The sequence below is a fragment of the Sander lucioperca genome, chromosome 19, assembly GCF_008315115.2.
Source record: "Sander lucioperca isolate FBNREF2018 chromosome 19, SLUC_FBN_1.2, whole genome shotgun sequence".
Classification (NCBI taxonomy): domain Eukaryota; kingdom Metazoa; phylum Chordata; class Actinopteri; order Perciformes; family Percidae; genus Sander; species Sander lucioperca.
Window position 1 is genome coordinate 3,725,491 of NC_050191.1, and position 24,524 is coordinate 3,750,014.

The window sequence follows — 24,524 nt, forward strand, 5'->3', positions numbered from 1 at the left end:
CCGAGAGGCTGAAAACCATTGGCATTTTTGCATGAGAGATTACTTTAACGATTAATATATATAATTAAAATAGTTGGCAATTATTTTTCTGTCAATTGACGAATCAATTAGTCGACTGATCGTTACAGCTAAACACTAAATGGATGAACTGCTTCCTTTAAAACAACACTGCACAAAACTTATATTAGCGACTGAGTGGAACAGAGTCTTCACACATTGTCTGGTTTCCTGGACAAACCATTATTCCTTCAGCTGAAAACAGATCTGAACATTTTCTAACTTGCCAGACAACCTTAACTTAGCAGCCACAGTAATCCCGTGTTTTGTACGGTTTAGGTACGACAGCTGCCAACAGAGTGCACAGGAAGAGCACAGGTCTCTGGAACGCAGCTACTCGGACATGGTGAACCTGATGAAGCTGGAGGAGCAGCTGAGCCCGGGGTCCAGAGGTTATCCAACCAGCTGCAGCCAGGAGGGAGACGAAGACACCACGTCGGTGGCCTCCGACCGCTCGGATGAGACCTTCGACATGGCCAAGGGAAACCTGTCGCTGCTGGAGAAGGCCATCGCCCTGGAATCAGAGCGGGCGAAGGTCATGAGGGACCGTATGGCCTCGGAGCACTCGTTGCCCCGCCGGGATCACCACCATCATCGAAGCCACGGCGAGCACACCTCGAGGCTGAGCTGCGCTGGCGAGGAGCGCAAGTCCAGAATGCACCATGACGGGTTAAAGAGGGCGTACTATCCTAAAGGTAGGCAGTGAAAACCCACACACTGACCGTCACTGTGATATCATTGATTTGTGTTCAGCAAAGTTCGATGTTCCATGTTTGCTTGTTACGGACACTGCTGGAAAATCTTAGTATATAACATATTGTGTTATCGACATATCTGCACACATTTTTAGAGTATACGTTATAATATTTGCTACTGTTTTGAACTACTATCTATCCCATAATCTTAAACAATGCTTTGTGTTCAATAATTTCTTGAATTGGCATTTGACATGTGTTTTGTGACCAAGGCATTTTGTAACCAAACTGGTTTTATTTGCATGCTACTAGAAACCGTATCACGTAAGGAGGAAATACTGTATTGTGGCTGGACTTTTCCTAAGACAGTCTTGGATCCTTCAAAGGACATGGCACAGGAAGGTGCAGACAGTGGTGGCCTTAAGCATCTGAATGTTCATCCATGTGGTCCTACATTCAGAAATATTACATCTGAGAAAGAGGAACTGTTGTCTGGCAGGTTTTTTATTCATGCCATGACTATTTTTACTACGATGGCAGGACTTTCCAGAGGCAAATTTAGTGCAGTCAGTCAATATGTAGCTCTACACAAAAACAGTGTCATAGCACCTGAAATAAATCATTTCATAACAGTTTGAAAAGAAATGTTCTGCAGTAAACGTAAGTAATAAATAAGCTATGAAACTGTACAAACAGTATTCTTGAAAACTTTATTTGAACTGTGTTCACAAAGTCATCCTCTCAACATTTTTCCTCTCCAGATTCTACCAATTTCACATCCCCTCTTCGCATCATATTTGACCTGAATCTGCTTTTACTCCAAAAATCTGACCCGAGGTCAGCAAGGAGGAAGTTTATCTTCTCTGCCTGACATATTGTAATCCTCGGCACTGCAACAGCCAGAGGCTATTAGAGTTGTAGCAGGGAAAAAAAACACATAACTGTAACTTAAATGTCTGTCTTTTCCCCACTGATTCGAACATTTCTGTACACATTGGATGAGTTCTCTGACCCCTGGGCTCTTAAAATCTGTTAAAATCCCATTGTGTTATTTCGGAAATGTTGTACATGGCCGCTGTTGAGATAATGGGCGCTGTTTTTCTGCATTCAGGACCAACGCACGTTTTCCTCTGACAGCAGCTTATGTTGTTAAAATAGGCCGGTGTGGGAACATCAGACGGCCGGCTTGTCAGGCATGAGTAATGGCAATCTGCACGGCCCGTTAAGAGAGCAAATCCATCTGTGGGACGCTATCTGCGGCCTATTTCTTTAAATCCACTCAAATACAACCCCATTGCTGCCGGGAGGGAGTCGGTTATCAGCCACACAGCAGACTCAGATTGGCTTCAGACTGCTTCATTAGCACAGAGGATGCTTTTGTTGTCCCAAAGGAAGTTTTTATTAGTCCACAGGAAAGCTTTTGTTACGGTCAATCTCACCAGTAAACTCGGGCCAATTCCAGGTGTCAAAGCCGACACGAGTGCTGCTATTTTCAATGCAATCAACCCCAATCTGCACCCTTAAAACTTTAGCCTGCCATCTTGTTTCCCTTCATTCATTCAGCCTGACGTTGTGTTCATGTTCACCGATTTCTTGTTGGTATTTTGCTCATTTTTGTACCTCTAGTCGTGGCTCAAATACAGTATGTTGATTTAAGAGTCATTTCAACTAACTTGTACAACTTGGTCAATCTCATCTGTGCTTGTTGCCATTTTTCTGTAGGAAAATGAGGTACCCGTTTTTAACAGCCATCAGTGGGTACATCATCAGAGCTATTCAACCCTCTAAACAAATCTGAGATGTCGGCTGCAATTCAGAGTTCTAGTACCAGGCTACTAGCCGAATATGGCACCCATATATCATCCAGAGCCGCTTCATATTTGGTCCTTCAATGCCAGAAAACAGCTGACCGACCCGGCACGCTGACGCTGCCGATTACCTGTTGACTCAAAACGCATCTCTGTCCTTTCCAGACTCTTCCAGGGGGGAGAAGAAGGAGAGCAAGTGTCCGACGCCGGGCTGTGACGGGACTGGCCATGTTACGGGTCTGTACCCGCACCACCGCAGCCTGTCCGGGTGTCCTCACAAAGACAGAGTCCCGCCTGAGAGTAGGTCCCACTGCTTGGATGTTATGCTGCACTAAAAACACCCCCCTCCCAAAAAACTCAAAATAATAAGTCTGACAAGTCATTTCAGCTAGCTTAGTACCTTACTCTGATGTTGTGGGTTGTGGTTTTAGTTGGACATTCATTTCTCAGAGGTGGAGCTGCTTTGGAGGAAGAAATCATCTTCTTGGTTAAATTAAACGTTAGCTTAAAACTTTCACTGTGATCTAATGCTAAAGTTGGCAAAATACCAAAATGAAAGGCAAAGAAAGGAACTTTGGTGATATAAAAACAATTAGAAATGTATAAATAAACATGTATGCAGTTCAGCAGGCTAGCTAACGTTAATATCATGCTACTATGTTCAGGGGTTAGCTAGGCTAATTAGCTGACTTGTTTGTTGTTTGTTAGTAGTGCTAAAATTGTTTCTTCCTCTTCCATTTGTCATATTTTGACTTAATGGTTCTCTAATGCTGCATTCAGGTCAAATTGGGTCGTAATTACGAGCAGCTGAGGCGATAAAACCTTTTAGTTTCCTAGTTATAAATCAGAGTGTGATACATTGGGTATTTCTAGCTACGATATTTCGCATAATACTGAAAACACAAGTGTCAACAAATCAGTGGCAAAATGCTGCCACTGCTGGCAGTTACATCCAAATAAAATCCAATACTAATCCTAATTCATTTAATTTAGTCAATAAAAAGGAGTTAAACACAAATAAATAGCATTAAAGGTAGCCAATTTACGCTGTTTATCTTTAGGCTGTTAGACTGAATGTAAATAATGTTACATAGGGAAATTGCGGTTATTTAGCTCCAACTCCGGATGTTTAACTTAACCAGATCAAGTAGGTTATTTTTGCCTCTGAGAAATGTTCGTAGATTTGAAACCATAACCTTTTTTTTATTTAGCATTAAAACAAATTAGAAGATGTAACTTGAAACATGTATACAGAAAAAGTTAATTCCCGTATCATGGCTGCTATAAATTTCAAACATTTTACCCACTTCATGATCCAAAACTTAACTTTAATGTACGTTTACTCTTTAATCTAAATTTCCATTGGACACATTAGACTAAGATTTAAAAGAGTTAACATTGACTTCAAATGACTTGTTAGATGGATTGTGTGGCAGTGAAAGTTGGACAATGATGGGGCATGTTCACTCTCCACCATCATGCATCCGTCCTGCATGACTCTGCATTTGTGTTTTGTTGTGTTTTACAGATATTTAATGTTGACTTGGTAAATGTTACAAGCGGAGCTGAGGATGTATTGCCCATTTGTTATGAATCATAATTTAATCAGCACATGTGTGACAAACCAATTCAGACTACTGGTGGTTTTAACATCTTTTTAATTGTTAGATTTGGAGTGAACATTTCGTTGTTTCTGTACACACATGCTCTTAAAAGTTGGTCGTCTTATGTGGCACAATTGAGTTTGGTTCTTTTTTGCTTTAGTTTTTGTGTCGTACTTTACTTTCTATTCTTCCTCCTCATCACACCTGCCTGATGTCTGGTTTTGGTATCTGTGTTGCTGATGTTACGTGAGCAGCATGAAGAATCAGTTTGATCCACCTGCTGGCTGCAAAGAAAAAAATCACAAAAAAGCGACCCGCATGAGAATCACGCACACTGAACTCACAGGTAATTTGGAACATTAGATTAAATACACCCACAGCTGTTTACACCCACAGCATGTAATAATATTAGGAAGAACAGAATGGAATTCAAATTATGAATAGAAAAATAGCAATTGTGTCGATATATATATATCTGAAAACATCCAAGTTATGTTTCTTTTTCCGTCTTTCAGTTCCATTTTAGCAAAGCAACTCCATTTTTGTAAATTTTGTTAAGTAAGGTGAATTTCTGACCCAAGAAACGATAGATAGGGAATTTCCCCAGTGTGGGATCATTAAAGTCTATCTCATCTTATAACTTAGTATTATTACCAAAAATCAAGTTTATGGTAATAAAGTACACATTTTCCCAGACACATCCAGTCCAAACCTTTCCAGTGTTTTCAGCAAAGAGGGAGTGATTTTAAATCAACTAGATTTGTGATGGTTGGAAAGTGGAAAGACGTGGTATTTAATTTCTGTCGACTTTGAATGAAGTGTATTTTATGATTTTACTGTTAAATTACTGTTGATTTACATGGAGTCCGGTGGGTTTAGCGAACGCAATTTCGCGGATGTTTTTATGTTTAAAAAAAGGATCTTACTCTTTAACAAAAAGGTTGACCTCCTTAGAAATCCTTTCCATAATGTTGTCAGACACTTAGAATAATAATCTGAGTCTGTCAGCGGCAAAGCGAGCACTTTTGTGAAGGTAAATACAAGCTGGACAATAACCTTATTAACTTACATTGTGCTTGTTTCTCTGCTGCCGACTGCAGCGATCATGCTTAATACTGGACCAATATCAAAGATTGTTGTTCCCATCAGTCACTTAGACACAAACATATAGGAAAATAGGTTGAAAAAAAAGGTAGTTACCCTTTAAATTCTTCTGAAGCAAAATCATTATCCACCATACGTTTTATCACCCCACACGCTGTTCCTTTCCCACCTGCAGAGTCATCAGTAGATTTTAACAGTGCATGACAAACTTTAGCTTCCAGTGTGTTCTCGTCTCATGAAATTTCATGAAATGAGCGTAGTGATCAAAATGCAAATGAGACTGGTGCTTTCCCGGCAGGAAAGGATTACACAGAGAAGACATAACTAAAAACAGAAAGAGATATTTACCTTGAACTTAAATGATGTTTTTGCAACTTGTGAAATGTTACTAAAGTACAGTTTTCACTACCAAAGTGAACGGTTGTTGTACACCTAATCCTTTCATGTTGGAGTTTGTCATTACACTGAATCTTTGTCGCAGTGTTCATGCTCATTTTGTGAAGTTTAGTGGCCCGTTGTCGTGTCAGTCATGTAGCTGTAATCCAACGTGTCAGTCGTGCAGCTGTAATCTGTGCATGCCTAACCGTCGCAGCTGAACGCCCGGTAACTCTCCTGTCTGCTCCTAACCCTCGCTGTCTTTCTCACCTTTTCCTGTCTGTCAAAGTCCTTGCCATGTATGAGAATGTTTTAAAGTGCCCCACTCCCGGCTGCTCTGGACGGGGTCATGTCAATAGCAACAGGAACTCGCACCGCAGGTGAGTGAGCGGCCTTCAGACGGGCCGCTAACAGCTGAATAACACCACCGACATGTGAATGTGGCAGATTTACAGTACAGTGTACTGTAAGTTTGTGTGTTGTTTGATGAGGAAGTTTAAGATGAGTGTCATCTCAGTGCTGACAATTGGTAGCCACATCTCCAGTGGCAACATGTTATATTTGTTTCCCCAAATATGGGGTCCCATTTTATAAAAAGTGAGATTTCCATGCCTTTTTTGATTATAAAGCAGGTTGAGGTGCTGGATAGATACTACTGTGAAAAGTATCAACACACTCAATCCACAGAGAAACACATCTGTACGGTTGTGATGTCACAACTATACTATATATAAGTTGAAAGTGAAAGTGAAAGTGCGCGCTACAGTGCCGTTACAGACATTCCCCGGCTACAATGACGTTGCAGAGACTCAGAGAGCACTGATAGGATTGACCTGGAAACGCTGACCAATCAGAGCAGATAGGGCATTTTCAAAAGGGGTCTTAAAGAGACAGGTGCAAAAATGGAGCGTTTCAGACAGAGGGTGAATACAGGTATATTCTGACAGACAGTATGAGAAAAATAAAGTGTTTTTTGAACATTAATGTGCGGCAGCAATGTTCTAGTAGGAAAACAAAATTCAAGTATGAACCTGAAAATGAGCATGATTTGGAACCTTTAATTAGACTCAAGTTTATTGTTGACTTGATGTGTAACATTTCAAACACTAAACTAGGCACTTCATATTGAAAATGAAACATAATTCAGCAACTACATTCCTCAGCAAGTCCAAGTCACAAGTGTTATGAGAAAACTGTAAGTTGGTTGTCTTTTAGGCTGTGAATGCTGACCATTAAATGACTTTTAAAGCTGTTAAGTGTTTTTTTACACAACTAAGACCAAGATTTGACCAGGCCAAAACATGAGGATCATCTTAAGTCAAATCTTAAGACATCAATCGATGTCGATTTCATTGGATAGTAAAAGTTGTCATATCTTTATATTTTTGGTGGCGTGCTCTTCCAGTTTTAAATTCAGGGGGAAGAAACAAGGCAAACTTCTCACAGGAAGTCTTTTTTTTACAAAGTAAGAGCCCTTTTTTAACCCACTAATGTTGCAGTTTTTGTCCCAAAATGAACAGTTGGATTTGCAGCGGTTTATCTCGACCCTGATTCCACAAATTGCCAATTTCCTTCCAGAACATTATCTCAGTTTCTATTGCCTTCATGCAGAAATGCTGGAACATTCCCCGGTTTAGATGAATCTGGGAAAAGGGGCTTGGATTTAAATGGTGCCATGTTTGAGCTGAAGGTGTGTCTGCGTCACAGCAGCTGTTTAACAGGCATAGCAGAGCATCTCTCACACACACACACACACACACACACACACACACACACACACACACACACACACACTTTTGGATTATGTAAAGTGATTAGGATTCACACATTTTCTCGCACATACGTAGAGCCTCAATTCACAGACACACACACTGTTTTATGCACACACAGTCTTATTGGATCACACACACTTACAAATTAGCTCACAGACAGCAGCACACGTGCGCTGGCAGACTGAGAAGCGCACACACACACACACACACACACACACACGCTCAGACATGGCTGCAGGATGTGTTATGTAGCACAGCTCCACTGGGAGAGGAAACAAAGCGCAAGCTAGCTTAGCTACTGTTAGCTACCAGCTCACACAGCTTTCATGTCTGGCAGTCGCCATGGAAACGCTCTCATAGCAGCCGCAGCAGCCACAGCCGCTACCGCTGCCTGGCTGATCTGTCACACACTCCTACCATCATTAAAAATGTGTGTGTGTTGGTAAAAACAGTATTTCATTCCCTCCGTGTATGAAGTGATTAGGAATTGCCCAGAGTGACAGAAAGAGGGAGAAGCAGGAAGCTTTAGCTTTAAATACAAACTGTGTCCCAGGCAATCCATTTCTCCTTTCCCCTGAATTCACAGTAGAAAAAACACGTCAGCCACTTTATTTAGGGCGAACTTTCTCCACCAGAAATACCACGAAACTATCAGTCTGTTTGTTGGACAATATGAGTTTTCAGGAGCTGAAGCAACACAGCCCTGTATATTTCAGCCTGGGCCAACAAAGACTGTGTCTATTGTCAGACATTTGATTTTTGTATTTCTTTGTTTAGAAGTAATGCACTTTCAGTTGTTTGCAGCTTCTAGCCTTTGTTCCTGTGGAAGTTGAGTAAATGTCAATTAGGGACCGAAGCGGCGGCTAAATAAAAGTAATGTACTCTAATGAAAGCAATAATTGCAGATACAGCAAGCGATGGAAAGTATTAGACTTGTGTGATCTGCAGCCGCCTCTGGGGTTACACTTGACAAGGAACTGAAAGAATCTTGATACAAATTTCGAGGGTGTTGCTTACTTATGCTCGTCTTTGGGATTTGGTGTGAAGTAACACAATGTTAAATAGAAGTGTTTTGACTGCAAACACTCGAGAAAATAGTGTTTGTGTGCAGCAGCCCTCAAGGCTTTTCGCTTCCAGCTGTGAGTCAACCAATGAGGAAACAGGCAGTCAGAAATTATAGACCTAACCAGTCGCTACACAGTAAGTTAGTTGTTGAGCAGTTCATTCAAGAATCACTGCACGACCAAGCCAGTATATAAGCAGTCTGTGGAGGCTAAGCCCAAGCTTTAAGCCCCTGAGGTGCTGTACCATGCGTTGAATATTGACGCACATTTTACCTTGTTTGATCCATTTCTTTCCAGCTTCACGGTTTTTCCAAACAAACCGTGACTGTGTATGTGGTCTGTAGTGGTGCCGTGAGAGTGTGTGTGTGTGTGTGTGTGTGTGTGTGTGTTTGTGTGTGTGTGTGTGTGGTCAAAAACTGTCTGTGCTTCCGGGGTAGAACACCTGAGGAACCAAAGATCGCTTCCTATTTATGCCCTGAACGCTAACTGGCTCTTACACAGTCAGTTAGCGAACTAGTCTGTTAGGGCAGTGGTTCTCAAACTTTTTCACGTCAACGACCTCTGAGCACTGCTTGATAAGATTTCATAGCCAGCGTCCCCCGTCTGACAGGATTTTTGATTTTAGATGTTTTATTACAGAAATTGTATGAAACCAATGACCAAAATAGTCCCACATTCTGTCATTGTGTTACTTATGGATGGAATTAAAGTAAAAAATAAATTATTCCCCTTTGTGCTTCGGACCCCCTGGCACTTCCTTAAGGAACCCACTTTAGGAACCACTGTGTTAGTCAATGAATCTGTAATGATTCTGTTACTAAACTAGTCAATATTTAGTCAATTTATATAGCAGTCAGTCAGTCAGCTAGGCAGTCAGTCAGTAAACCAGTCAAACTTTGACTTTGTGAACCAGTCAGTTATGGTTCGTGTTCACTGTGGCGTTTTTTTGAGGACAGGGATCTCCCCGCTTCCCAGATTTGGACGCTTGGTGGGCTCACCCCCTAGCAGTTATCAGTTTCTCTTCACTGACCACTGACAAGCAAAGAAAACAGACTCCACCCTCCTACAACCGCGATGGCTGAACCTGATTGGACGAACGCTTCACGTGGGGCTGTCTGCTCCCGGTTTTCAATACAGACCAACATGGCGGCTTGTTTGGAGTACGATCTCTTATTTTACCAAAATGTGTTTCTGAAAACATTTCATGTGAGAAATAATCTGCAGCTGTTGAATCGGTCTTCATGAATGAATGAATGGGAAGCGGGGAAATGACGCTGACAATGGACACGTACCATTAGTCAGTAAAAAAGTCAAACCCTCAGTCAGTAATCCAGTCAAACTTGTGACTGAGTTTGTAAACCAGTCAGTCAGTCAGTCAGTTAACCAGTCACACACTGTCAAGTCAGTAAACAGTGATGCAGTCATCATATAGGCCATATTAAATCCATAATTCATTTTGAACTGCTGTTGCTGACAGCTGAACTGCTCTTCAGCCAGATGCTGTGTGTGTGTGTGTGTGTGTGTGTGTGTGTGTGTGTGTGTGTGGACAGTACAGTGTGTAACCAGGCCGTGCGCTCTTTCCTCCCTCCCTCCCTCCTCCAGTCTGTCCGGCTGTCCCATCGCTGCCGCAGAGAAGATGGCGAAGGTCCACGAGAAGATCCTCCCGACTGACAGCGGCAGTAAGACCAATCAGACGTCAGACCGTGTTCTCAGGTACCACCCACTCACGTTGCGTTAGACCAGCTTTAAGATACCGTGTTTGAATAATAATGATCTATTTTGTCATGCAGGGAAACCTCTAATTTTCATGTTTTAATGAGGCATTTCAATCTAAACATATACCAAAAACTTGAAGCCTGCCTTGTTCCTTTTGGGTTTTGGTAAATAGCTGTGGATTGCGTTGACCATTTTTTTCTTAAATCAGGGATGCTGAATGGTGCAGTGCAGTCCCCACACTTGCAGCTACGGATCATGAAATTGGGAAGCTCAATAGTGCAGTAAAGCTGTAAAACAGTCCAGCCTTGCCCCTTTAAAAAGTTCAATAAAACAAAGCGGCTTTGGCAAATGTCTTGTGTTGACCTCGGGTCACATTGACCCGTTTTAAATTTTTGTTTTATATCAGAAAATATGTGACGTAGAAATAAGCGCTGAAAATGCATATTAGAAAAATTTAAAAATGTAAAACTTTGGAAAAAGCAAAAACAAATTGTGAAAAAAAGGCGTCAAAAATGTCAGAAAAAAAAGTGTTTTGTTTCAAGGTTGAAGGGAAGACAACACAAGGGTTAAGATTTCATTTGTGTGCGTCTTTTACATAAAGGATGTCAAATGGTGCAGTGAAGTCACCAGCACATGAACTCAGCCTTGTTCCCTTTCTGGGTTGTCTGGGAAGTAGGGATGTAACGATACACTCAACTTAGGTTCCGCGATTTTTAAGTTCACGATACAATTTTTTAACAGAATCTCTTCTGGTTTCCTTTCAGGCCAATGTGTTTCGTCAAGCAGCTGGAGATTCCTCAGTACGGCTACAAAAACAACGTTCCCACCAGCACGCCGCGCTCCAACCTGGCCAAAGAGCTGGAAAAATACTCCAAGACGAGTTACGACTACGGCGGCTACGACAGCCAGCATGGCGGCTACGGGAAGAGAGGCCCGACGACCAAGTCCCATCACGGGCGAGACACCTCCCCGAAGGGATACGATGGTAAGAAATTTTTTTTTTTTTTATCATTTCTCATTTATTTATCTCCTTTGTTTAGGAGTTGAGTTTTCCTGGTGGAAAGAAAATATGTCATAGTGGGTGGCAACAACACAAAGATGCTGCATCTCCAGTAAAATACTGGAATTTTAAATGAAGTAAAAGAAGAACAACAAGTAGTAACGAGAATAAGCAGGCGTCGCAATGTCGTTATTGATCTGAAAAATCTGTCAAATTCTTAATCCCATTTTCTGTTTATTGATATGCCAAATTCTCAAGCTCTGGCAAACATTAAAAAAAAGCATTTAATTGAATTCATGGTGCTTTTATTCTTAATTCTTTAAAAAAAATCCAAATGAGCCTAAAAAAAAACAAAAACAGGTGGACGTTTTTAGGGGAATGAAACCTGCAAAATGATCCCGCTATGGAGGATTTCCATTCATTTTCCCATTGTAGGGAGAACATTTTGTACTTGACAACAAAAGCCTGATAATGCACACACACACGCGCACACACACACACACACACACACACACACACACACACACACACACACACACACACAGTACAGTTCTCTTTGTTATAGCGCTGAAAACGCCGGTGTTTTCTGCCTCTCCACATGGCTAGAGTGAGAGCAGAGCAGAGTTATGGAAATGCCAAGCCAAGAGCTTGTGTCCTCTGAGCAGTGGATAGAGAGATGGATGGAGGGAGGGAGGGAGGGAGGGAAGGAGGGAGGGAGATAATGGAGGCGAGCCCGGCTTCTTTGGCTGGGAGCCATTAGTGAGACGCAGGCAAGAGGGAGGCTTTTTAGACGAGGTGTCTGCGCTCCCCTCTCCGTCACGACTCCCTCCCTCCTTTTCCAGCATCCTTCCCTCCATCAGCATCACTCCAGCCTGCCGAGCCCCGATTCAACCATCGCACCAGCACACAATCGCTGTGTCTTTCTCCCTTTTTCTTTGTCCCTACAGCAGTCTTTTCTTCTCCGTCTGTCTTTATTTTGCTCTCCTCTTCTACACAACACGTCTGGTGTTATTCTATATTTTTCTTGTTGTCAACTAATCTCACAAAAAATGCAAAGCCAACAATGTGTTAGTCCGTCTTTCATTGCTTTCCGACTTCTCGTCTGTGGCTTAAAAACCCATTCGATCCAACTAACATTTTTAAATGTCGTTGTTGTTGGGCAGAAACCTTGTCTCCATATTTCATAATTTAATTTTTTTTTCGTAAATCAATGCTATTTGTAACCCTTTACGTCTGTCTGTGGGTTTTACAAACATTTAAACAGTGACGAGGCAATTTTGTCTGAGGTAAATAGCTCAAATGTTTTCAAATTAGCCGTTTTCTATTTCCTGAAAAACAGCAGTTTTGGATATACAAGGTTTTCACCCGACAGCGACAAAATGTAGTTTTAGATATTCAGATATTGTCCAGAATTTCCTAAAACAGCTGGTCACTGTAGTTTTCATCAAACAAACAGGAAACAGGAGGAAAAAGTGTTTGCTGGGGACTATTTTCAACAGCGGATTAATCCACATTTGGTGCTATAGTCAATACTCGTGGCAGCAGGACGGGGTATGTGTACAGGTAGTCTCACATTTCCAGATCTATATCCACAACGCTGTGGAATAAGTTCTGGCTACACCACAGATACATTCTGGCATAGGAGAAAACAAACACTCTGGGTTGTTCGCATTTCTTTAAACTAATCACAATCGTCTTTGGGCGGTGCCAAACTCTGGATGCAGCGGTGGTGGCTCTGCAAAATCTCAGGAAGGAACTTGTTTTGGTGGAAACATTTGCACCCCGCAAAAGAAAACGCCACATACAATATTAAATGATGTTAACTGTTGACATAATTCAGTAACGTGAGCTATTTAAATGAGCTGATACATGGTTAAACCTCATTAGCTTAGCGCTTACCAGTGTATCACCGTGTGTACTTCGTCCACAGCAATCCCACCAATCAGTCCCAAAACGTCCCAATTAGAGAGGAAATGCCGTAAACATATTATTTGTTAATCTTTGCAATCATTCCCTGAAAGAACCAAGCAGACCTGCCTTGTCAAAGCGTGTAGCTTGCTAGCTTGAAGTTTGTTTTTGTTTTGAGAGTTTTGCAGGGCGAGGGACATCCAGCGCTGCCGTTTATCCGGTAAATGAACTGTCGATGCGGACTAGTGTTCAGGTAGTTTCGCATTAGCCTGTGTAACCTCCACAGGGAGACGGGAGAAAAACGTCTGGTCTATTGGTATTTCTTTAATCCAATTACAGTTGTTTTGGGCGCTGCTAAGCGGCGGACATGATGACGGTGCCTCTGCAAAATAGTGTCGGAAAGGAACTTCCTTGGTGGAACATGTGTGCGTTCAGAAGTTGTTTTTTGTCGTGCAACAGAAAACTCAGATTGGACAGATAGTCTAGCTAGCTGTCTGGATTTACCCTGCAGAGATCTGAGGAGCAGTTAACCATAGTCCTCAGAAATCCACTGGAGTTTAGAACGGCAACACAAAGAAAGAGGAAGGTGACGGACATCTGGCCGAAAATGAAACGTCCTGGATATAGTGCTATAGACTAGTGTTTAGGTAATGAAGGAACATCTCACTCAGTGCAACAATTTGGCTCAATGATGTTTATATGACAAAGAAAAAGAAAATATATCAGGCTGTGATACACACACAATACTTGTTAGTAGATACATTCACTGTTGACTTTCCCTTTCTGTTCATCAGTCTGTCTAGTTGCTTATTTTCAAGAAGCTCTGTTTCAAAATTTTCATCCATCTGCTGCACAGTTTGGCTGAACGCCAGCCCCGATCTAACAAATCAACCATACGTGTGTGTGTGTGCCTCCCCTTAGCTAAGCGCTACTGTAAGACGTCAAGCCCGGCCAGCAGTACAACCAGCAGCTACGCTCCCAGCACCAGCAGCAGCCTGAGTTGTGGAGTCGGAGGCGGTGGAGGAGGCGGAGGAGGAGGAGGAAGCAGCGCCAGCAGCACCTGCAGTAAAAGCAGCTTCGACTACACCCACGACATGGAGGCGGCTCACATGGCGGCCACAGCCATCCTGAACCTGTCGACCAGGTGCAGGGAGCTCCCGCACGCTCTGGGAGGGAAACCCCAGGACCTGCTGACACAGGTAGTCTGAGGCGGTGTACACAAACACGTCATTCATCACACATTCATACATTACACTCGCAACACAACAGCAGGAACAAAAATAAACATTACAATAATTATCAGAACGTTACTTTGATACAAATAGGATCAGTGCTGTAGTACTGGAGTCCGGTCTCGGACTTGGCCAAAACATAGGCGTAGATTTTGGGGGGTATATAGGGGATATGTCCCCTCCAATATTTATAAGAGATAGATTTGTCGCCCCTCAAAAAATATGAAAGACAAACCACTCTTACCTGTAAATATGTTTCCCAAAGATTTCAGACACCCCTATAGTGGAGCATACCATCTTATGGTGTGTGTCCATTGTCAGCGTCATTTTAACGCTTCCCATTAATTTCCATGGAAGCAGCCGGTAGCGTCGCAGGGACTCATTTGCATAAAGTTGAATTCAGCCAATTTTATGCAAAAGCTGACGGAAATCTTTTCAACTGACCTTTGGCAAACTGAAATGAAGACAGATTCAGCAACTGCATGGCCTATTTCTCGCTTAAAATGTTTTCAGAAACGCGTTTTGATGAACTATTTTCGTAAAATACGAGATCGTATTCCAAACAAGCCGCCATTATGGTCTGTTATGAAAAACAGGAGCAGCCATCCCCAGGTGACGCGTTCGTCCAATCAGCTGCAGTCATCACCATTGTAGGAGGGTGGAGCCTGTTTTCTTTGCTTGTCAGTGGTCATTGTAGAGAAACTGGTGGCGAGCCCACCAAGCATGCAATGCTGGGAAGCGGGGCGATCCCATCCGTGAAAACAACGCGTTTATGGACACGTACCATCGACCGTGCAGCGCACGTTTGTGTTGCAGTGGCACAAAGCCCAGTCGCTCTGTCGGTAAATGAAGCTGCCTTAAAGTGCGATCGGAAATGGAGAAGAAAAATCTTGATGTGAAGATGTGATTTCTTGTGATTTTGACTGTCATGTCTTTTATGTAGATTTAAACTTTGGAGCTTATGGCTTTAACAAAGTCTCATTCTTTAATTGATTTGTTATTGAGATGTACATGATTCCTAAAAAAACATCCCAAAACTCGTGTGAAGTTTTGACTATATAGAACAATACAGGAGAATAATTGAAAATAATAATAATAACATTAATAATTAAAGACATTGCACTATAAATTGATGCAGAAAAGACAGATTATTGCAAAAAAAAAAAAAAATTCACCAGAATGCAGGAAATTAAGCGTTTGACGCTCACATTTTTTTTTGCCCTAATGCTGAAACAAAACCTATGCCCTTGTCGCCAAATATTGTAGTTGGTCTCGACCGAGCAATATATGCTTTTTTTATAAAGAAACTTCCTCCTTTAAAACAAAACCATTGATGAAGTGCACTTGTTCAAAAAATGGGAATTGGTTTAATTCAAAATCCATCTGGAACGGGCATTGACATTTGTCGTCTGGTATATGACCGGCTGCGTCATATGCCTTTTTTTCTGTCTCGGTCTTGACTGTCTCTCATTTTGGACTCGGTGTTGACTTGGACTCGGACTTGACTCAGTGTCGACTAGTCCTAGTCTTGGACCCGACAAAGGTTGTCTTGACTACAGCACTGAATAGGATATACTGTATATAAGATATTGAATAAAGTGTTCAAAATTAGATGGTAAAAGTTTGACTAATGCTCATCATGGCGAGTTTTTATAGAAGAATTCAGGTTTATTACAACTTTAATCTTATTTTGTATTGTTTTGACCATCTTTTCTATCAGTAGTGATAACAATGTACCCACAAACCTAAAAGTTGAGATCTGGGAACGTGGTGAAATCCCTAAAAAGATGGGTCACGAGCAGTCAGATGTTCAGACAGGTTGTAAACTTATTTGGAAGAAAAAACAAAGGCGAGCGGTAATCAAATTTGACCCAAACTGTCTGTTTTAAGCATCTTTCACAGTTTACAGATTCGCGTCTTGGTTTAACTTTGAACTACTTAACAAACATACTGATCCTGTGCAATGGGGGATTATTACCAACGCTTCATGTGCGCACATTTGCTGTTTTACCTCTGAATAAAGTAGTTTAGATAATCTGGATAAACTGTTTCTTCCCATGTTTTCCATGTTTCCAGATCTCAGCAGTCAACTTGGTGAGTACAATGTTATTATTACTGATAGAAATGATAGACTAAACTATGAAAACATGACCCAAGTTTTATTAAAACGAACACTATGCTTTAAGGGTGCATTCATGCTGGCAGTTAATCGGAATCTGGGAATCTATACCATTATATGAATCCAGATATGGACCAGGTAGTCTGAGATTGATCCAAGTAAAACTTTTGCACAAGACCCAGACCGATACTGACATTTCGAGGAAGATATTGATATTTGAGAGTGGAGAGAGAAAATCTAGTAATGATATTTCAGCCAATGTTTTTTTTTTAACATTAACACGCAATATAAACACACATTTTTCACCGATTTTATACTTGAAGATCAGTTTATCAGTCAGGTGGAGCACTGACGAGTAGACTGACTTGTAAACCTGGCCATGAGGGTATTCTCGCATATCTTGAGATGTCAATCTTTTAACAGAAAATTGAACGTGGGACATGAAGTTTGAAAGATGTGGGTATTTAGAGGGAGGGTGCATATGGGTGGTAGGATGTACATGTGAAAACTACTTTTTCAAACTCCTCCTAGACCGTAAGTCTGATCTACTCTTCTCTCGGGCGCCCAGATAGCTCAGTTGGTATAGCGGGCGCCCATATATAGAGGTTTACTCCTCGACGCAGCGGACCGGGTTCGACTCCAACCTGCGGCCCTTTGCTGCGGCGACTTTATGACTGAATGCAATGAAAGAATTGTGACCAACTTAGAAAATGTTGCTTTTATGCACCGACCCTCAGGATTTTTACCGGGCGCTGTATTTTGTTTGCGGCCACACCAGTGATCGTCAGATCCTTACCTTTCCTCTCTCCATCAGAGTCCGGTTGGCGACCTGGAAGACAGCGGTGCGGTGGACGTGGCCGGTCAGCCCGGCGGTCCGGAGGACAGCGGGACGGTGTTAACCCCCCTGCAGCCGATGTCGCCCCAGCGGCAGGCTCTGCTCAGCAGCCGCTGCTACCAGCTGAGCGACGCCGACTGCTGGGACCTGCCCGTCAACTACACCAAGATCAAACGGCTGGGGGACGAGCAGGACCACAAAGAGGTAACGGGAAGGTCCACGTTACATTACTCTCGCATTGCCAGACCTTCCTCCACAGCGCTGAGGAGGCAGGTCTGGCCAGTCCACATAGCATTCCAGGATGGGAGGAAAACGTGCTCTGGTTTATTTCTTTAAACCAATCACAATCGTCTTGGGTGGTGCTAAGAGCCGGACGGAGCAACGGCAAAATAGCCTCGTGAAGGAACTTGTTTTGGTGGAAAATGTGTATGTTTAAAGGTTGTTTTAGTCGTGCAACAGAAAACTCAGATTGGACAGATAGTCTAGCTAGCTGTCTGGATTTACCCTGCAGAGATCTGAGGAGCAGTTAACCATAGTCCTCAGAAATCCACCAGAGTTTAAAACACAGAGACAGAGGAAGGGGACAGACATCCGGCGGAATTTCCGGCTGCACCTAAACAATCCCGGAAATGTGTCGATATACACTAACGTCACAGAAACGACATCAGCATACAACTTTAAAGTTTACAGGCATCATATTGAAAAGAGGTTCTGCTGATCCGTCAGTGAGTTTATATCCAAAGTAACTCAGCAGTTTGTTGATGAACAGTCATGTTTGCACACATCAACAGATTGTTGGGGTCATTTCTATACAGATACACTGAACAGATTCAGTTTAAACTGTTCAAAAGTTCGGTGACCACTTTAAACTTTTCGTTTGCAGATGAATGTAAGGTATATGCATTGAATAAGTGATATGAAAATGTAAAAATTTAATAATTCTTTGACCCAATTGAAGCTCTAAATGCTGCTCATGCTCCACACTGCCCTTACAGTTACGATTAAAGGCTTTAACCACCTAATTTAATATTTAGGCAGCCTGTTCCCTAATCATGCCAAGTAAGGATAATTTGAGGCATGAAATTGAGAGATTTAAGGAGTTTTTATTAAAGGGCGCAGGCATAGATTAAGAGATGATTGCGCTTTATAAGCCACTTAAAGGGATGATTGTCCAATGATGTGTGGCAGAAAAGCACGACAGAGAAGTTGTGGACTTTATTTTGCGAGGGCGTACTTTTGGTTGCTGCTACGCATAATTTTTGCATCACTTTACATACATAAGAGGGAATTTTGTGAGTTTGGAAAGGTCCAGTATGTGTGTATGTACATCTTCACTAACCAAAGTCATGGACACTGCACAGAACGATGGTGCTTGCCAAAGTTGTACATCACAGCGCGGTTTTTGTTGTTATTCTTCACCCCGGAGCCACTAAATAGAAATTGTTCAGCACTGCAGCCAAATAATAAAAAAAAAAAAACAGAGACCAAGACAGTTGCTGTAAAAGAGAAAATGTTGATTAAGTTTTAAAAACTATGATATTAAAGGAAATCTGTCACAGCCAGTGCAGAGAGGGAGTTTAAATGCTGTAAGTGACAATCAGCAGCATGAAGCTTATCTGAATCAGATCAGGATTTGTATTCATCAAACCTCTGAGAATTATATTTAAGAATGTTCTAAACAAAACAACTAAGAAAGTTCCTTAGCTGAAAGAAAAGATGCATTCTCAACAGGGGCGGAGCCAGATGTTGTGAACATTTGGAGGCAATGCTACATTTACAGCAGCTACAGCATGTGCACTATTTTTCAAGCCGTTTATGATAATAAAATGCCTACAAATAGGTACATCATATGGGAAAAACATGAAAGTTGCAGAGGAAAAGAATCATCCTATAAAGACGACATCCTGTTTTGTAGCTAATTGTTTTCCAACTGTCTTCATCATTCTGAAACCAGAACACATCAATTGTCTTATGTTACTTAGCACAGGTAGGGTAGGAATTGGGTGTAAAGGAAAGGCAAGGCAAGGCAGCTTTATATAGCACATGTCAGCAACAGGGCAATTCAAAGTGCTTTACATAAAACATTAAAGAGCTAAATATGAGAATAAAAGTTACAGTGCAGTTTAAGAAATTAATAATTATTTAAAGAAAGGCAGCATCAAAAAGAAAGGTCTTGGAGTTGCGGCGGACCTGCAGTTTTCTGGGAGTTTGTTCCAGATATGTGGTAAAAGCTGAACGCTGCTTCCCCATGTTAAGTTCTGACTCTGGGGACAGCAAGCAGACGTGTCCCAGACGACCTGAGAGGCAGATCAGAAATGTATTTTGGCCCTGAACCGTTTAGTGTTTTATAAACCAACAGAAGTATTTTGAAATCAATTCTTTGAGGGAGAGGAAGCCAGTGCAAAGACTTCAGAACTGGAGTGATGTGATCCACTTTCTTGGTCTTAGTGAGGACTCGAGCAGCAGCGTTCTGAATCAGCTGCAGCTGTCTGATTGATTTTTTAGGGAGACCTATCTAAACACACCACTAAACAACTAATATTGAAACCTATTTTTAGTTGAGTTTACAGAATAAATGGCGGTATTTCCCCAGTTATAGAACTTTTTCTTTTGATTTGCGGGTCCAGTCAAAGAGACTGAGGGTGAATGACATAAAATGAAAGTTATTTTAAAACTTTCAAAGATTCGGGGCTTTTGAGGAAACACTGGGGGCTGGAGCCCCCTAACCCACCCCTGATTTTCATGCAATTTAATTTCTTCTTACTAACAGCAAAGTGCAAACCTGCTCAGAGAACAGAGCTGTGTTCACTCATTCACTACTCCCTATATAATAAAGACTCTCATTTACTCAATAGTGAGCAATGAACTGAGATTCCGGACACCTATCAACCATTATCATTTACATCATCACTAGAAAGACACTTAAATAAAAAAGCGGAAGTAAAATGTAGTGCATTATATTGCAAATATGGAGTGATTTCAGACACAACCAGAGATTTACTTTGCATTGGACCCACTTCTTATTTTTCTCAGTGATATGTTATTCTGCAATTACATACATGGTTTTAATAAATAGAGCTATCTAAATCCATCCAAATATAAACAAGTTAGAATTTAGTACAGACAATGGAGATGCATGCAATATGATATGTATTGTGCTGCTAGTAGTACTTTGAAACTACTACATATATATCTTCAAAATAATAATTTTGTACAATCACTCCAGAACATTTGAGACCCTAACAGGCTATCTTTGACCGTTTTTTTTTAACTTCAGAGCATTTTTAAGACAAAATACATGTGAAAGCATTTATTCTAGGAGCAAACATAAAAGGAGTTTATGTTTTAGTTTAAAATTCTACTTTTAGCAGCTTAATAAATAACCCCGGTTGATAGGATGGATGCAGCCGTTTCTCTCCTGCAGGCTCGGTGCGCTCTCATGTGGTTGAACGCAGCACTGCGTCAGCTCTGCTCACACCCAGCAGCTCTCTGAATGAACGCTTCAGGAGCTCGAGCACGGTGCATTAAAATGCTGAATTACACCACTAATACATAAGTAAAACATGATAGATCATCTGCACGCTTTCAAATCCTCGCAGATCTGATATCACACAGAGCAATCCATGCAGCAAATCGCTACATTTGCCTCGTTGGATTCAGAGCGCTGAAGTGAAAGGTTTTAATCAGGAGAGTAATTGCGTTTGTTAATGAAGCACGACATTGCAGAGGAGGCCGGAGCCTGGAGCTGATGGGATTTTCTCCAGACAGTCCTGAACGATTTCTGCTCCCGACGGAGGAGGTGTGATGTGTGGACTACAGAGCAGACTGCAGTGCTCACAGCCACAAAGGCTTCTGTTCACTGAGTCTAACTGGTGCAGCAGGACTTTAAACTGGTTAACTGGAGCTGATAAATCTATTATTATTAGTATTTATTCCATCTTTTCAGACTTTCATTCAATATACTCAGACTTTCATTCAATATATTCAGAGTTTCATTCCATATATTCAAGGTTCATTCCATATATTCAGACTGTCATTCCATATATTCAAGGTTCATTCCATATACAGTACTCAGACTTTCATTCCATATATTCAGACTTTCATTCCATATATTCAGACTTTTATTCAATATATTCAGAGTTTCATTCAATATATTCAAACTTCACACACACACACACACACACACACACACACACACACACACACACACACACACACAATTACCTAAACAACATGCCATTATACATACACACACATATATATATATATATATATATATAAAATAAAAGGAAAGAAAACCGGTTAAACGCAACTAAATATAAAAGCAAGAGAATAAAAGTGCGTCTTAAGGTGCGTCTTGAAAACATCCACAGACAGCCTGTCAATGTCAATGCTCTTGAGATTGTCAAGGCTGTCCGACTATAATAATAATTTATCAAATGACTCCTTTCTATTTACTAAACAGCACATTTATTTCAAAGCAAATGCATTTCTTTTTACAATTCAATTTTATTTTATTTATAGTATCAAATCATAACAAGCGTTATCTCAAGACACTTTACAGATAGAGTAGGTCTAGACCAGTCATTCCCAAACTGTGGTCTGCGGACCACTAGTGGTCCGTGAGGGTACTGCAGGTAGTCCGTGGAAAAGCAAAATAAAATATAAAATAATAGTTTTTTAACCTTCATTTTACCAGGAAATTCCCATAAACAACTAACAACTTTTCTTAAAATTTTTAACCAGGTGTAGGCCTACTGTGTTTTCATTAAATGTGTATAGGGCCAGAGGCAAATAATGTTGTCATGATCCCATCACACGCATAGCCTTTATAGGCAGTTTATATGAAACAAACTGTTTTAAATTATAAATGGAATGAATAAGGCATTTTATTATTTTAATTTCCAGTTAGTTTCTTGATCTCGCGTTTCTGAAAAGTTTTGCGGATGTGCTGTTAAGTGGACAAACTCACATAGCCTACTTTTTGAGGACTTGTAAAAGTCCTCAAAAAAGGGGATAATTTAAAACTAAACTAAAATGACCTTAATTAAAATAAGGGGATAATTAAAGATTAATAACCCCCTAAAACCGCCAAAGGTTTTGAAATTTTGACTATATCCAAGTGTTCTTATTATTGTATAGATGTAATACTCCATTGCTATGGAAATAAGCCTGTTGTTAAAATGAACCTGATTATGCCCTCAGGTGCTTGAGTAAATAAATAAAATATGTGGCAGCCGTTGTGTGCAGTAAACTTTCTTTTAACGAGCCTGTTGTACTGATGCGATGACCAATTATAGTTTTAGTGCTAGGAGGCCTGTTAAGCGGTGCGGATTAATTCAGGTAGGACTGTGTGTAGACATTTTATTATGTGTGAGGTGGTCCGCAAACATTTTTGATTACAAATAGTGGTCCACACACACAAAAAGTTTGAAAAACCCTGGTCTAGACCACACTCTATAATTTACAAAGACCCAACAATTCCAGTAATTCCCCCAAGAGCAAGCATTTAGTGTGACAGTGGCGAGGAAAAACTTCCTTTTAGGGAGAAACCTTGACAGACCCAGGCTCTTGGTAGACGGTGTCTGGCGGTGCCGGTTGGGGGTGTGATGAACAGTGGCAATTATAGTCATAATAAAGATAATGGAACTATGACTAGTAATAGTAGTTGTAATAGTTCATGGTGTAGCAGGGCACTGCAGGGCGTTATAGGGTGTAGCAGGACGTAGCAGGGCGCAGAGCAGGACCACGGCGACAGCTGCAACCATAATTTAGGTGTCACCCTAATCCAAGGAAAACTGCTGGGCGACAAAAAACATCAGGACTCTGGGGAATAAGCTCCCCAGAGCTAGGTTAGTAACAAGCATTTCTGGGACATGGATGTACACAGATGGAAAGAGAGAGGAGAGAGATGTTCAGTGTGTCAAAGGAAGGAAGTCCAACGGCAGTCTAAAAATATAACCGCATAATTAAGAGCTGGTGCAAGGCAGACCTGAGCCAGATCTATAAGGGTTGGTAGATTAATCTGACGACTATAAAGAGAAGCAGAGAAGAGAAAGGGTGCCGTGTCTGCAGAAATACACCCTCCCCCACCAGTCTAGGCAAACGCTGCAACTCCTCACTCCCTAACTATAAGCTTTATCAAAGAGGAGAGTTTTAAGTTTACTCTTAAATGTGGTGATGGTGTCTGCCCCCCGAACACAGACCGGGAGCTGGTTCCACAGGAGAGGAGCCTGGTAGCTGAAGGCTCTGGCTCCCATCCTACTTTTAGAGACTCTAGGAACCACAAGTAACTCTGCATTCTGGGAGCACAGTGCTCTAGTGGGACAATAAGGTACTATGAGCGCTTCAAGATATGATGGATCTTGACCAGTTAGAGCTTTGTAGGTCAGGAGAAGGATTTTAAATTCAATCCTGGATTTCCTCTGAGCCTCTGTAGGTTTTTTTTGGTCTGAATCAGAAACGTACAGAAGCTGATGGCCATAGTTCCTAAGGCATTTTTATATTGTGATTAGGGTTGCAACTAGGGATGTCCCGATCAGGTTTTTTTGCCCTCGAGTCCGAGTCATTTGATTTTGAGTATCTACCGATACCGAGTCCCGATCCAATACTTCTATAATAATTCAACTTTATAATACCTCCAGACCGCAGACACACTCGCGCTCTCCGCTTCAAGCTGCTTCCGTGTTCTACTTTGCCGGCATTTAACCAATAGCGTCTCTGCAACAAAGTGATGTCATGCCGCACGCGTTGCTGTTTCTGTGTGGAGTCAAAGGGTCTAACTCTGTGCCACCGCATAACTATAGATGTGTTAAAAAATAATGATAATATATATACATATATATCCGAGTCCTGATCGGGAGGCAACGTCTGATTCCGATCGCGTCTGAAACCACGTGATCGGGCCCGATTTCCGATCACGTGATCGGATCTGGACATCCCTAGTTGCAACTGACTTTTATTTTCATATGTCCTATAAAATATAATTCCCTTAGGCCCAGTGTAGTCCGAACAATAATCAAAAACCTAAAGATATTCTGTTTATGATCACGTAAGATAAATAAAAGCAGCAAATCATCACAACGTTGAAGCTGGGAACTGGAATTATTTCATTTTGTTCTGTCGATGGACTTCTTGTTTCAGCTCTGATCAAGATCATAACTTTATTAATTTGTTATCAAAATGAAGAGATTCCTTTTCATTAAACAAAAGATGATGCTTTATACATAAAATGA

At 41.3% G+C, this 24,524-nt stretch overlaps 1 protein-coding gene across 10 annotated transcripts in view; it reads left to right on the forward strand.

The window, feature by feature from the left end:
• Positions 1-24,524, forward strand: part of myt1la (myelin transcription factor 1-like, a) — a 79,782-nt gene that overhangs the window by 40,542 nt on the left and 14,716 nt on the right. For 8 of the 10 annotated variants that reach the window (XM_035995020.1, XM_035995021.1, XM_031307872.2 and 5 more), the window contains exons 8-15: positions 337-752; positions 2,726-2,860; positions 5,933-6,023; positions 10,082-10,192; positions 10,960-11,180; positions 14,025-14,302; positions 16,412-16,429; positions 17,269-17,493. In XM_035995020.1, the coding sequence (XP_035850913.1) occupies positions 337-752; positions 2,726-2,860; positions 5,933-6,023; positions 10,082-10,192; positions 10,960-11,180; positions 14,025-14,302; positions 16,412-16,429; positions 17,269-17,493 (1,495 nt within the window). The remainder of the gene's footprint in view (positions 1-336; positions 753-2,725; positions 2,861-5,932; positions 6,024-10,081; positions 10,193-10,959; positions 11,181-14,024; positions 14,303-16,411; positions 16,430-17,268; positions 17,494-24,524) is intronic. The other 2 variants (XM_035995024.1, XM_035995027.1) reach the window with 1 other exon arrangement.